At 53.7% G+C, this 16,856-nt stretch overlaps 1 protein-coding gene across 1 annotated transcript in view; it reads right to left on the reverse strand.

Annotated features, from left to right (window-relative positions):
* SLC35F6 (solute carrier family 35 member F6) overlaps positions 1-4,412 on the reverse strand; it is an 11,652-nt gene extending 7,240 nt beyond the window's left edge. Inside the window, exon 1 of the mRNA XM_006743169.3 lies at positions 4,207-4,412. Coding sequence (XP_006743232.1) covers positions 4,207-4,283 — 77 coding nt within the window. The 5' untranslated portion in view covers positions 4,284-4,412. The remainder of the gene's footprint in view (positions 1-4,206) is intronic.
* Positions 4,413-16,856: the final 12,444 nt, after the last annotated feature.

Genomic DNA, 16,856 nt, shown 5'->3' on the forward strand with positions numbered 1-16,856 from the left:
GGCAGGCCGGGGGTGGGGTCCCCTGGCTGGGGGTGAGTCACTCCAGCCTGGCCAAACTCAGAGCTCAGCATTCTGAGAGGTGTGCGTGGCCACGTGAGGGCAGCGGGTGCCGACAGATGGAGGAAGTGGCCAATGTGGCTAGCTCAGACTGATGGTCGGGTGTCCAGTCCCCCGCAGAATCTCTGTCACTTCCTTTGGTGCCCCCAGCTTGTTAAGCCCAGTGAGTCAGTGCCTTTCTCCTGCCTGGGATCTCCAGCAAGGACGTAGGGCTGCTCCACTCTTTGGTGTCACAGCAGCTGGTGATAAACGATCACGCGACCTCTCATCTAAGTATTACCCAATCTTCCTCAGTAGAGCCTACCCTGCATCTGGGAAGAAGGGAGGGAAGTCAAGCCCATTTTACAGATGAACCTGAGGCTTGGAGAGGCCCAGTGACTCATCTAATCCCATAAACTCCCATGCCTTGCACTCTTTTCACTCTACATACTGCCCTCCTGGTTTAAGGCGTTCTGTGGCTGGTGCAGGAACCCTTTGAAGCAATTATCCCAGGCCAGCTCCTCAGATTTAAGGGTGGGGTCAGCCACCAAGGCAGAAGTTAGAGCTGGCACAGGAAGGACAGAGAGAGTCCTTCCCTATTAGAGACCCAGGGGTCCCAGGCCTCCTGCCACTTTTGTGGCAGGGTCCCCACACCAGGGGCCTGACTGTTGGGAGGGGAAGTCACCCCCTGGCCCCTCTCTGGCTGGGTGGGCTTCACAGCCTGCAGCATTTAGGAGGGCACCTGAGCCTTACTTAGTGAGCGTCTGCTTGACCCTGGCTCTTGACATGCAGAACCCCAGCTGGATTCAGGAGAACGGGGCTCCAAAATGGGCAGGACCCCACAGACAGGCACTAGTTCAGGCACAGCCCTAAGCAGTGCTGGGGGGTGGGGACTGTCTGCTGTGCAGGAGATGCATCAGCAGAAGGCCCCGGTGAGCGGGGCGGCAGAAAGCAGCCACAGAAAGCAGAAGCAACCGCTTGACTGGAAGGGCCCTTTGCCGAGGCCCAGGGACAGGGCCAAAGGGCCAGGCCGATGGGTGGCTTTCTGCTGTGGGTATGTGACCCCTGCCCCCATCGCAGCAAGGGCAGGCCTGTCTCCTGCAGCCTACCCAGACCTGCTGAGCAGGCAGAGTGGCCTCCTCCGGGGGACAGACGCCCTGTGGTCCCAGCACAACACGCGGCAGGTGTTCACCCACTTCCTCCGCCGCAAGTTTCGTCTTCCCTGGACATTTTACAGGTCAAGGAACTGAAAGAGGCTACTGGAGACACTAAATGAGAACCGTGAGTGGCCCCCTGTCTCCAGGGGGAAATGAAGTAGGATGACGGCAGGATCCCCTGGGCTGGGACAGAGCTTTGCTGCCCAGTCCCAGACGGAGGGCACTCTGGCAGCAGGGAGGGGAGCTGTCGCTTGCGGGACTACAACTTCCGTGGGCCAGGCTTGGCTGCTCTCCCTGGGGAGATGCGAGAGGCGATCCCCAAGGAAGCGGAACTTTGGGGTACTGCCACTGTAGAAGGACTGGACTAAAATGCTGAGACCTAGCTTCTGGTCCCCACTCTGATGCCAGCCAGCTAGTCACAAAAAGAAACTTCTCATGGGACCAAGACTATAAATTGTGGGGATTAGGATGGGTGATTTCTATGTTTCTAACAGCTTTAAATGCCCTGAAAAATGACTTGAGAGGTCCCTAGCCTCATCCCATAGTGATAGTTAAGAGCCTGGAGTCTCAAGCCAGATTACTTTGGCTCAATATAAACTCTGCCACCGACCAGCTGAGTTGAACTCGGGCAAGCGATTCCATCTCTCCATAGCTCAGTTTCCTGATCCCGGGACAGGGAGTTTATCCCCCTCATAGGCCGGTTACGAGAGTTCATTAAACGAACACATGAAAGGCGGCCGTAGCAGGGCCAGGCCCTGGTTAGAGCGGCTGCTTAGCACTCGCTGTGGTCACATTGTAGTCTGTCTGTCCTGCCAGAAACTGCAGGTCAGAGTGTGATTGCAAATCGGTAATTCCCATCAGGATGTACACAGGCGCTCTCACATTTTCTCTCTGAGGGCGTCCTTCTCAAAGTCTGGCCTCAGAACACTGTTTAGGGCCCAATTCTGGGGCCCATTTGAGGTAGGGAGGTTCCTGAGAGGCCCCACATCAGGTGACCTGGCAGGGGACGGGGCCAAAGGCTGGGTCCCCACGTGGGAGTCTCTTTCCTGCCTCTCAGGCAGCCTCCAAGGGCAAGGCCTCCTGAGGCCAAGGATCCCAGGGCCTCCTACCTGGCCGGGAAGGAGCTGAGTCAGTTTACCCCAGTAATAACTGGCCATCTCGACTCTCCGTGGGGACAGAAGCCCTGGCAGACCTATAGCCACTCCCTAAACACTTGACTGAGGCCTTGGAGGGTACGACAGATGGACAGACAGACGACTTGTTCTGCTGCATTCAGATCCCGAGATGGGAGCTCTCATGTTGAGTCTCCTTTACAGTTAAGGAGGCCACAGGGCTCAAGAGACCAGCTCAAAACATAGACACAGACAAACCAGAGACTGGGGGGGGGGGGGGGTCTACCCAGAGCTGCACTTCCTTTGGAGAAGGGAGGACACTGGTTGTCAAGTGTGTATGCTCTGTCCCCTTCACCTCTGATTCTAAGCTTCTCAAACCTTCTGAGTTTGAGTCCAGACAGTGCTTCACACCCTGTAGGTACCTTATACAAGGCTGACGAATTGAACTGGATACCTCCCTCCCAGGTCTCTCCTCTGGAGCATTTGAACGAACACTTCAACACTGAATAAGAGATGACTAGCCCCCTACCACCCAGGGGGCCTCGAGCACAGCCCAGAGGGTGACTGGTGTGACTCTGCATTGCTGTGGAGCCTGGCAGGGCCCAGCTGGAAGTGAGGTCTGGCTGGGACAGGGCCACTGTCTACTCTTCTCCAAATGCCTTTTGGAATCGGTTCAGAAAAAGGCCAGGATCCAGGCACTGGGGGTTCTGAAATGGTAAGCTGAGGGGGCAGGAGGGCCCTGCCTTGAGGTGGGGGCAGAGCAAGCGACAAAGCGCTGCCAAGAGAAGGGGCTGCCTTCTGGGTCTCCTGTACATTACAGAGGAGGCTATGCTCAACCCCTCGGCCTCATGACAGCCCCGGGTCCTCAATCCCTAACCTCCTGGGGTCTGTCTTCCCGGTCCCACAAGCACCTCACCCTCATGCATCACAGCTGAACTGTGCACCTGCCCTCCCTGTCTGGGTTCATGACACTTCTGTTCTCCCAGGCAGAAACCCTGGAGGGTTCACTGTCTCTCTCTCTCTCTCTCTCTCTCAATCCTGTGGGTCAGGCCTTATGGCTTCATTCTGCACCTGGTCTCTCCTACCTGTCCCCTCCTTGCCTGCCTCACTGCCCCCTCTTCCCTCCCTCATCTGCTCTGCAGCAGCCTCCGCGTGGTTTCCCCTGCCCCAAACTACTCTTCATCTTGACCACCCGGTTCATCATATCACCTTTAACATGTCACTCCCTGCTCAAAAGCCCTTCTTTGATTGTGGGATAAAATGCGGCCTGGGCATTTGGTGCTAGTTACAATACACTTCGATGTGGCCTTGCTGTTCCCTGCAACCGCATCTGGCCACATGTAGAAATTCCACCAAAATGTCAAGGCCCAGCTTTGACCTCTCCTCAATGAGAAGCCCATGGGGTACCCCCATCTCTGTCGCGACAGCCTTCCACGCTCACTGGTCACTCGGCCCTCATGGCTTCTATTGTAGCCGGTGTGCACAAGTGCGGGAGTGCCCCTTCACCTCACCCCTGCCCAAAGCTCCTGAAGGGCCTGGCCTCCAGCCAGCGTTGGAAGGGGCCGGAGAGGAACTGGTCCAACCCTTCCGTTTAAAGATGAGGAAACTGAGGCATGGAGTCGGGAGGTGACTCGCCGGGATCAAGCACACAGCGATCAAAGCCGGGGCTCGGATCCTCCAGCCGGCGACAAGGCCTCGGTCCATATTTCCCCGGGGCCTCGCGCCCCTTGGGGGCCCCAAAACCGCGTGAACCGACCGGAGAAACGAGGCGAGCCGGTGAAGCCGGGAAAGGAGAGCCGAGAAGGAGGAGGACGAGGAAGGTGCGCGGGGTCGCCGGCGCCCTCGAGGGCCGCGGCAGGTCCGGCTGAGCCCCCTCCCCTCCCGGCCGGGCCCGGACTCACTTGGCCGAGAGCGTGTTGATGGAGCCGGTGACGAGCATGAGCCCGGCCAGGAACAGCTGGTACTTGGTCCAGGCCATGGCGGCGGATGCGGGGAGCGGGAAACTGCAGGGACCCCCGCGACCTCCCCGCTCGCTCTAGGCGGCAGCTCCCGACCCCGTCACCCGGGGGTCTCGAGAGCGAGCGCTTCCGGGCCGGGCGTCACGTGACCCGAGCCGGCCCGGCCCCGCCCCGCGCCGTGGCCCCGCCCCCCGGGCGGGCACCCGGCAGCCCTGCGGTGTCAGGGCGGAGCAGATCCCCGGCGCTCTGGTCTCCGCAGGGTGACAGTGGCCAGTTACGGGCCCAGGTCTTCCCGTTTGTAAAAGCGGCTGATGGGACCGTGCAACGGGAATTCATTGTGAATGTCAGAGCGTTCTGTAAACCGCTTAAAGAGATCGTGAGCCGAATGATGTCAGAGACAATCACAAAGTGGACACGTCCTCATGGGCATCTCTTCTGTACAGGGAACCCCCGGGAAGCCTGGAACGTGTCTCTGGATGACTTGTTCACATCTTCCAGAAAAGTGGCTCAGGAATCTAGTTCCAATTCCCCAGGAGACCGTTTCATAGCTGAGGAAACTAAATTGAGAGAAGCCAAGCTTATGATCTTGCTAGTGAGTGATGGAATGGGGGTGTGCATGTAGGTTCTTCAGTCTCCCCCAGATCCCTACCTTGGGCACAGTCCCTTCACCAGTGCTTCTTCCCGGATTCCCAGGATGCTGCTCTGAGGCATCTGTGGCAGAAAGACCTAGTGGTCTTGTTTGCTGAGGATTCACGGCTTTTAAAATCCTAGTTCTCAGCTCCCCAGCTGTCCTCTGTCCTCATCTCTAGGACTCTAGTCTGCATCCCATGCCCTGTCACACCACATGCTGGAGTGCAAAGCCTTGGGGCAACTCCTTCCGACCTAGTGAACACATTTTCCCCATTACTGCAGGTCTTGTTACTACTTGAGGTGCAGATATAGGACCTGCCTGCCAACTCCTCGTTCTGGCCCTAAGACTGCTTTGAACTTGTGAAAATGACCAGTGTTGAGTCAGAAGAACTCTGAAGGGACTGCACCAGACCCCTTTATTGCAGGAAGACCTGACAGGGAAGGTACACAAGTGGGGTCCTGGACAAAAGGTTGGGGGTAACTAGGGGAAGGGTGTTCTTGGAGGAGGGAATACCAGTGGGATGGCACAGAGGCACGAGGGAGCACAGAGTGTGTCTGGGACCCTCAGACCTTCTGGGAACTTTTGTGCTTCCTTCATAGGAGCCTGCTCTCTTCAGTCAGTGAGAGAGATGCAGATACAGAGGAAGTTTCTTCCGAGCTTCTTGTCCTCAACAACACAACTAGTTTCATGTGATTTAAAAGGAATCCATGCAGTTATCAAAAAATATTAACTGAGACCCTGGGCCTGTAGAGACACATGAGGGCAGACAGGGCAGACCACACCAGCTGGATAGCCCCGTCCCTATTGGAGACAGTTCCTACAGGCCACAGTGACACACCTAGTGGGGCTCTGGGCCATTTTCCCCACAAGCCAAGGGTTCTGTCCCGAAGTAAACATTCCTAATGACCAGTGGTGTCCCCAGCCCAACATGATGTCACTAGCAGAACAGTCTTTGTCTGTGTCCACAGCCACATCATACAATGACTTTTAATTTATCACAGTGTTCTGACATTCATCAGGTTGCTGTCCCTGGAGCCCAGGAGACAGGAGGATTTATTGGCAAATATACATGGAACTCCCTAAGTGCCAGGCCGAGAGCCAGGGATGAGGTCCCAAAGACAAGCAAGATAAGATCCTTGCCCTCAAGGAGTTTAGGATTTTATGGAGGAGAGGGGTGAGCCCACCAGTCACTATGCAGCAGTGTGAGTAAGAGGCAGAGGGAATTGGGAAGGGGGTGGATTTCTCAAGAGGGGCAGGAGCAAGGGCAGGACAGTGACAATCAGTGCTGTCCTGGCTCAGTGCCCCTGTCTGTGTCCACCTGTACTTGACCTCAGTTCTCAGAGCAGTCCCACGAAGCTGGAATTCCAGGGAGATTTGAGCAGGGACTTGAAGGAGAAGCCGGATTGCTTCAGGTGGAGAAGGGGGCATTCCAGGCAGAGACAACCACGTGGACGCCATGGGGGCGACCAGCCAGGCTTCGCACTGGGGGGTGACCTAGAGTGAGGCTCCAGGTCTCTGCCAAATTGGCTAGGCTTCACAGGTGAAAACTAGGGTTAGCATTAATGTCTACAGGTGGCAGTAGCCTTGGGTTAAGGCATCAGAGCCTCAGGAGATGGAAATTCTGAGAAAAGTAGAGAGGAATTTGGGTGGGAATGTTTGCAAAGTCTTCCAGATTCTTATTTGATGAAATTCAGGGATGGAGCTTAATGCGTATGTTGGATACAGAGTGGACTCGTAATTTTGGAAGCCCTGGTTTCCTGGGTTAAGTAACATGCCACAAACCAAACCTCAAAACTTTCTGAGCCTGTACAAAGTCAAACGTGGGCCAGTCTTCTCTGTGTGGTGCTCTTGGCCATCAGAGGAGAAGTTGCCTTGAATTGCTCAAGTTTGATTGTCTTGATTAAAGACAGCAGCTTCCGGGAAGATTGGAGTTACATGAAAGGGAGCAAATTTAGCAAATTTTTAGCAAAGGGAAGAAATTTACTAAGTGTTAGGGGTGCCCCTTCCACAGAATTCTGTGTGTGGGTAGGCCAGTGGAAGGAGAGAGGACATTCTTCATGTTCCTCTAAAAGTGCGGAATCTTCAGGAGTGGAACGACATCTGTGCAAGTTGTGCTATACTAGGGAAGAGAGAGAGGGCAGCTTCTGGCTGGCTCTGCCCCTTAGAGCAAAGTGACCATGGCTCAGTCGTCTTCATTGCTCAGAGCCCTACTTTCCTATCTGTAAAATGGGACCGATAACGTTCAGCACTTGTGTGCAAAGGGAAGGAGGACCGATGTGGAAGTGCAGTGGGAGGCCCCATGGGGAGAATCGGTATTGCTGCTCTGAGGTCAGGGCTGGCCCAGCAGAGAGGTACACAGAAGGACCCGAGGCTGTGCCTTAAAAAGCACGTCTCATGATTTGCATAAGTGCATGATCCAGTTTTCTGGCTGGGGACATTTTGAACAAATTTGCATGCTACCTTCAAAGAGCCTCTAATTTCCAGAGTCAGATATAAAACGCGTCACTGCAAACTCCTGCATTTGTATTCAAAGCTTACTGCCTGCCTGTGTCTTGTCTGAAAGATTGAACATTTCCCCAATCAATTTAATCACATTTTGGATTAGGAGAGTCACTCTACTCAGGAAGGGACAGAGATATGTGGACGGACAGTCCAGGTCAGACCCGTTTTGTTCTGAACAAGCTTTTCCTGTATGTCCTTGGGCCATTTCCCTCCTGTGTCCTGTTCCCCTGCTAGAATGTGACCTCCTCATGGACAGGTGACAAAGCTTTTTTGCTTGACCAAACAAATCTTCTTCCACTCTTGTATGGGCACTTCCATATAAAATCCGGTTTGGGTAATAGCCCTGCTAAGTTGGTTTAACCAGAAGCCCCTACCCTCCATATCTGATCTCTTTCCATATCTTACTGGGTTCTTCATCCTCCACTATCTCCCAGGTGATGTTTGATCACCTGGGCCTGTCTTCAGCAAGAATCCTGTTAGGTTGGTTTAGCCAGAATCCCCGTTAGCCCTCCTAGTCATTTTCCATACACCGACCCCCACCCCACTCCTTGGTTATAAATTCCCACTTGCCCAGGCTGTATTTGGAATGGAGCCCTATTCCACACCAAGGTCTCTTTTCCTCTATTGCAATAGTCCTGAATAAAATCTATTTGTATTGCGTTAACCACTCTCTGGCTCTGATTTTTCTGCGACACGGGGCTAGGTATCCAGTTGCTATCTCTCACAATAGGATAGCTGCTACAGGGCAGCCATCTGAGTCTGTGGCTGGCAGGAAGAGGCTTGGGAGGAAGAGGGTAGGATCAGGTCCCAGCTGTCTCCTGGGAGAGAAACCGAGACAGTGGAACCATTCCCGACCAGACCTATCCTGGGAGGGGAATGTGAATGATCTACCCTGGCAGAGAGGTGGTAGATGGTGGAGTTCACCAGCTTTTTCTGGCTGACTTTGATGGTTTCTATGGTGACTGAAGATGATTAGATTAGGAGTCACCTGCTCCTTCCAGCTTCAGACTCTCATAAGGTCATTCTCAAACCTTCTCTCTGCTTTTCTTTCTTAACATCTTTTTGGGAGCCCCTCCCACCTTCCTCTGGAGTGTATCACTAGATCCTGGGAACTGGTGTTTGCCTTGGTCCTCTGGGAGCACGATCAAGTCAGATCCAGATAAAGCACAGACTTCCAGTTAAATTGGATTTCAGATGAGCAATGAGTCATTTTTTTAGGATAAGCATATCTCCAATATTGTTTGGGGGGTACACTTATACTAAAAGATGATTCATTACTTATTTGAAATTCAAATTTAACCGGGCATCCTGTATTTCATTTGCTCAGACTGGCAACTCTGCTGGTCTGGCACCCAGCTCAGCTCCCTTGCTCAGAGAGAATAAACCATGATGATGGCTGAATTGAATTGGTGTGTCATGAAGCAAAAATCTTCCTTTGAATATGCTGTTGAGTAAGCCCAGGATATTTTCTTTTCTTTTCTTTTTTTTTTTTTAAGATTTTATTTATTTGACAGAGAGAGCACAAGCAGAGGGAGAGGGAGAAGCAGGCTCCCCACTGAGCAGGGAGCCTGATGCGGGACTCGATCCCAGGACCCTGAGATCATGACCTGAGCCGAAGGCGGACGCTTAACTGACTGAGCCACCCAGGCGTCCCGCCCAGGATATTTTCTTTCCCTGACTCTGTTAAGTCTTAAATTTATACCGGCCTCTGGGATGTGGGCCTCACACAGGAGAACCCCCATCTCTTGTATTTAACATCCTTGGGAGGAGGAGTGAGGGAATCTGTAGGGGATTTTAAGGCACAGACCAGGTTGAGAACCCTCCCTCCTTTGCATCTGGTTTCGCAGATCCCAGAGGGAATACCTTGTCTAGCCCCACCCCATCGCTTTTCAGATTAGGAAGTCCAGGCCCAGAACAGAGGTGACTTGCCCAGGTCAGTAGTGAGTGACTTGTAAGCTATATTTATTGATTATGTATTTCAAAAGAATCTTTTTAAAGACTTTATCTATTTACTTGACAGAGAGAGAGAGCACAAACGGGGGGGGGGGAGCGTCAGGCAGAGGGAGAGGGTGAGGGAGATACAGGCTCCCTGCTGAGCAGTGAACCCATTGCGGGGCTCGATCCCAGGACCCTGGGATCATGATCTGAGCTGAAGGCAGACGCTTAACCAACTGAACCACCCAGGTGCCCAAGGAGAGAGAGAATCTTAAGCAGGCTCCAGGCTCAGGGCGGAGCCGGACGCGGGGCTCGATCTCACAACCCTGAGATCATGACCTGAGCCGGAATCAAGAGTGGGATGCTTAACCGACTGAGCCACCCAGGCGCCCCTTGATTAGGAAATTTTAAACGAAGCATGACAATGTGATGTTGGCCAGACTGTAGGGAAACACTTCCACACTGATGGTGGAAATAAAGACATAGAACCTCTGAGGAAGGCAATTTGGTGATGTCTATCAAATTTTCACAGGCACACCTTTTGCCCCTCCATGGGGCTGCCATGGGCCTCTGGACCATCTGCTTTTAGACTTGTTTTATGTGAGAGGCCTTCAGTATTTAAACTCTTGTTGGGTTGGGTTTTCCGGTGTATGAGACACAAAATGAGTCATAACCAATACTCCCAGCCATGCTACTTCAAGGAATTTAGTCTAAAGGTTGTCCAGTGTGTGTGTTATAGCAGTGGAGTGGAACCACCGAAATGTCCATCAAAAAGAAAGTAGTTAAATTCATGATGATCCCTTCATACACCCCCCACAGGGAATGCAGAGAAGTTTTCCACAGGATTGAGGATGCTCTCTATGTGCCAATGTTCAATGAACTCCGAGATGCTTTGTTAAGTGCCCTGGGTAGGAAATGCTACCATTTGTGTAAAAAATTAAAAAAAAAATACACCCTTGTAAAGATACAATTTCTAGACAGATGTGTAGAAATCGGTAACATTGGATGCCTCTGTGGCTGGGAACTGTGTGTGGGGGGGCTGGGGTGAAAGACTCACCTTTCATCACATACCCTTTTGGTACCTTCTGGATTTTATGCCATGTACCTTTATGTATTCAAAAGTGATAAACGGAATACAAGGATGCAGTACTGGGAAGATGGTACACCCTGAGAATGGGACCCTTCCCTCACACTCACGACTACTAGGATTTCGAGCTGCATCCAGACACTCAGCTTCCCCAGAACACCAGGGAGGTTGGGAAGCACAGTCCTGCTACCCAAGAGTTGGGTTAAAGTCCTGGAGAGACTGGATTCTAACTTGCTGTGTGCCTTTCGGCTGGTCACTTCCCCTCTCTGAACCTCAGCTGGACCACCTGTCAACCTAAGGGCCTCCCAGATCCCACCCAAGCTCTGCTCTCGCAGGTGGGCCAATACGAGGTTCACCTCACAGCCACTAGGTGGCGTGCTGCCCCTGCTGCTGAGAGATGCTGCAGCTGAGGCCCACCCAGCTTTTAAGAATACTCCAGTCACCTGAGGGAATTTTCACGTCAAAAAGCATTCCCCATCTTGAGAATTGAAGGGTGAGTGATTCAGAGAGATGCAGAATGATGAAACAGAGGGGCTGCGGGCTCAGATGGAAGATACAGTCAAGTGGTCCTCAACCAGGATGGTGGGGGCGGGGGGGAGGTTGGCTTAAGAGGGTGGCAAGACCCCAGGCCCCGCTCCAGGTTTCAGACTGTCAGTTCAGGGACATCTTGGTAGGGGCTGGGAGCCTTGAAGGGCATGAGCTGTGGAATCAGGGGTGGGCAAGTCGGTTGACCCATCCAAGCCTCTGTTTCCCATGTGTAAGATGAGTGTAATAATCATGGTTACTCTATACGGTTGATCTGGCAAATCAAATACTAGGTGTAGTTCTTAGTAATCACTGCCCTTGACACATTGGAGAGGCAGTGAATGTAGCTGTCATGTGGATAAAGCTGCTTCTACAGGGGACACTTTTTCCTAGGGACTGACGTCCATATCCCAGAGCCCAGATGAGAGGCTTGAGGGCTTCTCAGAGGAAGGAGTACACAGGTTTGAGGCAGCAGTCTTCCAGAACGATTTTGCAGGAGGAACTAATCATTGCTGGGCTCAGCAGGCATTCCCTAGGCATCCAATGTAGATGTTTCCCAGATTTTACTTTTTATGGGGACATGGGAGGAAAGGACTGCATATCTCTGCTTAAAAGCAGTTCTGTTTAAATGTTATAAAATGTAAACGCTATGGAATAAGAAGGGAGGATGACCTTTTTAAGAAGTTTTTGGCCAAAGCCAGCACTGGAAACTGCTGGACATCAGTAGGGCCGTTCATGTGTAATTTTTAGCGACTCCGGGGAAAATGACCTTTTCTCTGCAGCAGAGATAGGCTTTAGCAGGGAGGCGGCAGGCAGGAAGATGTGTCAGGGGATGACTTCTCCTGACTGAAAAGTAACCATGTGGGAGGGGCATCGGTACCTCATGACTCCCTGTCCTGCGCAGCATCTCCCCATGCTGCGTGCCTGAGGAAGGGGCATCATTTTGGCCACACCAAAGGGACTCTTTGCTTACCCCATGAGGTTGTCCCTCCCAGAAGGGGCTCCTTTTCAATTCCATCAAAAGGGCATCCTTGCTTACTTTAGTCCTCAGAGGGTAGAGTGGAAACTGGTTTTCCTTCTCCAACGGAGAGATACCCACGGAGCAGAGCGGCAGATCCCAGCCTTTTTTCTCTTTCTTCAGAAGAGTGCTAACACAATGTTCCTGTTAGAATGTAGTTTCCCAGGTCGATTACCGGAAGATTCTCAAGGGGTGGGTCTGGTGAGTTGGTCCTGGCAGGCCTGGGGCTGCCTCAGCACAGTCTAATGAGAAGAATCTTGTGTGAGGGGCCCTGGGGCAGGGGCTGGGGGACAGCACAGAATAATCCCAGAAGCACAGGCTGGGGAGAGCCAGCTGGAGGACCACAGAGGCCCAATCTCAGGGATGCTGGCTGAGCAGATGAAGTAGGCCATTCCAGCCCAAAGCAAAGAGCGGCCCAGTAGCCCAGGCTGAGGGGAATGAAGTAGAGGGGGAATAGCACTGTATCTTCGCTCCAGCTCTGCTCCTTCCCACCTGTGTGACCTTGGGCAAGTCATTCAACCTCCCTGAGTCTTGGCCTCATCTGAAAAATGGGGAGAGTGACTCCTGCCTTGCATGGTGCTGACATCCGGGTCCCTGGGGCAGGCTTCAGAGTGTCTGCCTGTGCTATGGGAACAGGGGATGGGGTGCGCTAAGCCCGTGCCCCTCAGAACTCTGCCCATACACACCCTTCCCTTGCCAAGACTCCCCTGGGCCAGCCTGGTCGGGCTTCTCCCTGACGCCTAGTCTCTCAGTTCAGAGCGGCTGAAGGTGCAGACTCAATGGCCACCTCCTTGGTTGGAGCCTCAGTTTCCTGATGAGTGAAATGAGGCAGGTTGAGATGCCTTTGGGATTCCTTCCAACTCTGGCCAAATCTGTGCAATGATTAGTCCCATGCTATGCCAACGGGGGCAGAGAAAGGCGAGCCCCGGGCAGGAATTCACAGCCCTGCTGGGGACAGTGTTCAGTGCAGCCTCAGTGACATGGGGCATTGTCTGGAGGCAAGGGTCAGATATTTGACCGTGAACTGACAGCAAGGAAGGGGACAAGCGCTCTCCACAACTGGTAAAACCAGAGGCCTTTCGGCTAGAGCCTGGCTCTGCCATTTCCTTTGTATGACTCCGGACACATTATTTCAGCTTTCTACGTGGAGTCTCCTGATTCATAAATGGAGGGGCAGAATCAGGTGGCCCCCGTGGGGGCTTGTTCCGAACCGGAGCTGTCTGTAAGTTTCCCCATGAAGGTCCATCCGGGCCTCACTGTTTCTGGGCTTGGAAGTGAAAGCTCCCACTTCCCAGCTGTTTTAGCTCTGGGATTTTGGACAAGCCCCCTGGTCTAGGTGCAGTGTGGAGCCTTCATCTGCAGGGTGGGCACGATTTTTACTGCTTCACACATTCAGGGAGCAGATGAAGGGGTTAACTGTAATGTGGAGGGCCGGGTTTGGTGGATTACAGTGTCCATTTTAACACCTCAGGGCAGGATGGAGTGAAGGCAGCTGATGTTCTTTTTTTTTTTTTTTTAAGATTTATTTATTTATTTTAGAGAGAGAGAGAGAGAGAGCACAAGCGTGCGGGGGCAGGGAGGGGCAGAGGGAGAGAGAGAATCCTGAAGCAGGCTCCCCGATGAGTGCAGAGCCTGATGCAGGGCTTGCTCCCAGGTCCTGAGATCATGACTCCAGCCAAAATCGGGAGTAGGCTGCTCAACTGACTGAGCCACCTAGGCGCCCCTGATATTCATTTTTGATGCTCCAAGTGGGAGTACTATGACAGCAGTATGGATGGTCCAGGCAGAGCACTGGGCCCAGCACCTGGAGAACCTATTCAATTGCTCATCCCCACTCCCAGCCCAAAGCTGGTCCTGAGGGAGGTGGTGTCCAGGGGGAGGGACTTGGCTTTCCTCAGTTTCCTCAGCTGCTGGTGGTGGAGGAGCCAGGTGGATGTGTGGCACCCTCCACTCCTACCCTCAGCTTACTCCTGGAGGCTTCTGGTCCTCCTGCCTGTCCTCAAGGCAGGGCTCTGGGGCTGCTGCTGTCTCCAGGGGTCTGATTTGTGGCCTGGAAGCTCCTGCGAAGCATGAGGCCAGGGAGAGCCAGGGAGAGCCCATCACAGGGTTTTAAAAATCTTCTCCCCTCTGGGCTATGCTGCAGGCCCTCCTTGGCTTCCCTGGCGGATGGGGGTGGGGGGTGTTGCGGGGGAGAGTAGCTTGTTCTTGGCCCTGGAAGCAGCAGCTGGGCATCCCAGGCCCTCCCAGCTCTTGGAGAGGGGGACTGCTGTGTGCTCCCCACCGTTCCTCTGTCTAGGTTGTATAGAGAGGGAGCCCCCACCCTTCCAGGGAGCAGGTGCATCCATCAGCCTGCACTTTGCTGCCAGGTTTATTTTCTGGAAACTCTAAATGACATGCATTGTTCCCCTGTTCTGAAACTTCCCCTGGTTCCCTGTTGCCTATGGGCTAATATAGCCACCCCTCCTAGCTTGGTGGAAGCCTCCAAGGTCTTCCATTCTCCTCCTCCCTTTCTTCCTTCCCTCCCTTCCACACTTGCACACCATCTTCTGATGCCTGTGAGGCTTTAGAGAGGTAACTGTGAAGGAGACGGATACAGAGCTACTCTCCTCAGCACCACTCCCTTTCCTTCCCAAGGCAGCCCGGGGCTCTTCCCCTTGTTCTGGATCCTTCTGAGAGCATTCCTTGTCTGAGCCCAGATTGAGCTCCTATCTCTGAAGTGCTGTTGCCACTTGCTACATCCCAGCCTTCCTTCAAGGCTCGGTCAGGACCAGCTCTACCCCTCACCCACTTCCTCCCCAGCCTTGGAGCCCCCTCTGTTTCAGCTGGTGCTCAGCCTGCAACCCTTCACCCTGACCTTCAGCTCTTTCTGCAAAGCTCGGTTGGCCATGGAACCACACTTCTAGTTGGGGGGTGGGGGTGGGAATGGGCCTTGTCCAGGTTTGTCCCTGGGGCCCAGGTCCTAGCATTGGAGCAAAGCATGGGGGTTCGCATAGGGCCAAAGTTGGACTCATCTAGGAGTGCAGCCTGCTGCAATGAGGAGCCTGAAGGGTCACTTGGCATTAGGATTCGAGGTGCTTCTTGGCCATCTTCATTTGGAGGGAAGCAGTTAACCTATAAGGGAAATACCAAGGGAGTGTGGCATTAAAGTTCTCATGTGTTCAGCCCAGGCCTCGTGACCTCAGGAGAAGGGGCTGAGTCATAGGAGGGGGCTAGGAGTAAAAACCTGAAGGGATGGTCACTAGGCCCACCACGAAATGTTAGAGCATCAGACAACATGCTCTGAAGTTTCTTCTAGAACACGGTGTGGCACCACATGGGGGGTGCGTGTGGGGACTCTCCTTATTGGGGTGGACCCTGTGGCCTGAGCAGCAGGATGGCCTGCCTCTGAGGCCACTGTTGTAGAAACAGAACAGCCACCCCTTGTCCCCACCTTGAGCGGCTTCAGTCCCAAAAGCAGGTTGTAGGATGACTGGGCCTCATGACGCTTGGTCTGTTGCCCTGGTGTGGGGGTTGGCCCAGGAGCTGAGGAGGTAGATGGTGACCACTCCACCAGTGGCTTAGGTGGCCTGAGATCCCTCAGGACTCCTGGAAGGAGCCAAGAGGGTGATTAAAAAGCTAAGTAACTGCCAAAGGAATGCTGTTTCATGGATTTGGGGGACTTTCCATTTACCCCCAGGCTGCTGGGGCCTGGGAGACCCCGTTTCATTAGTCAGAGGCACAAAGTTTCAGGTTATCCCCCGATTCTATCCACTCCTGGGGAGAGGGTGGACAGGGTGGGGTGGAGCTGGGTCTGTCTCTGTTCTCTCTCCCCGGCTGACTGGCCTCCCTCCCTGCTCCCAGCAGCCTCAGCAGTGCCCTACTTAGACCCCAGGGAGGGGTCTGCCCATCTGTTCACATGATGGGCTGGAGGGGGTGGGGTGGCAGCAGATTCATGTCGAGTGTGTGGTGCCAAATCTGGAAGATTAATCCCAAACCGCTCAGGTCTTGGGAACAATGGAGTGGATTCCCTGCAGCCTGATGTCACCCCCACAACCAGCTGCTTCCTCCCGGGGCCAGGAAGGGCTGTGCTCAGGCTTACCCTGCCTCCCAGGGGCTGCTGAAGCAGCAACTGGGTGCCCAGTCGCCTGGGAGGGGAACAGTGGGAAGGTGACAAAACAAAGCGGCACAACTAGCCAGGGGGTGTGGTGGCTGGGCGTGGAAGGTGGAGACACAGTCTTGGGGTCAAACCCTGGTTCTGCAACTCCCTGCTTGGTTGAGTGACCGCCCTTGCCTCCTCTCCTCGCCCCCGTGATGGAGACGGTTATGTCTCCTTCCCCCTGGGTTGTGATGCAGCTCTGGTAATGCACGTAGCCCAACTCCTGACACGCGCTTAGTAAATAGTCTTTGCTCCACCCACCTCAGCCCCAACTGACCTAAGGGCCCTGGAAATCTGGCAGTTTCCTGTGGCGGATCTCAACTCTCAGGGAGCCTGATGGCTCCAATGACTGGTCTCCCCTCAGGGTCAGACCAATCGCCCGAGAGAGGGGCTGAGTCTGAGCTGGGAAGCGGGCAGGAAGGGCAGTGCTCAGCTCAGGAGCTGGGGCTGGGGGTAGACTTGGTTGAGTGGAGCGGAAGGAAGAAGCCCCAAAAAAGGTGGTGGGGGGAAGGGGGTGAAGGCTGAACCAGGTGAGGAGGCACCCGCTATTTCCAGCAAGTTCAAATCCCCAGCCCAGGTCAATGACATCTGGGGACTCAAGAACTGTGCTAATGTGACTGGAGCCCAGCCACCTGTGAGCTTTGATTAAACAGACAATCTTGGAGCACAGATAAAAGGAAGGGGTAAGTGGCTGGAGCCAGTAACAGTTCCCCAAGAACATGCCATAATAAATGTCACCCTGAATTAAGGTCCTCTATTT

This window comes from Leptonychotes weddellii, chromosome 10, assembly GCF_054177405.1.
Source record: "Leptonychotes weddellii isolate Sample4059 chromosome 10, ASM5417740v2, whole genome shotgun sequence".
NCBI lineage: Eukaryota > Metazoa > Chordata > Mammalia > Carnivora > Phocidae > Leptonychotes > Leptonychotes weddellii.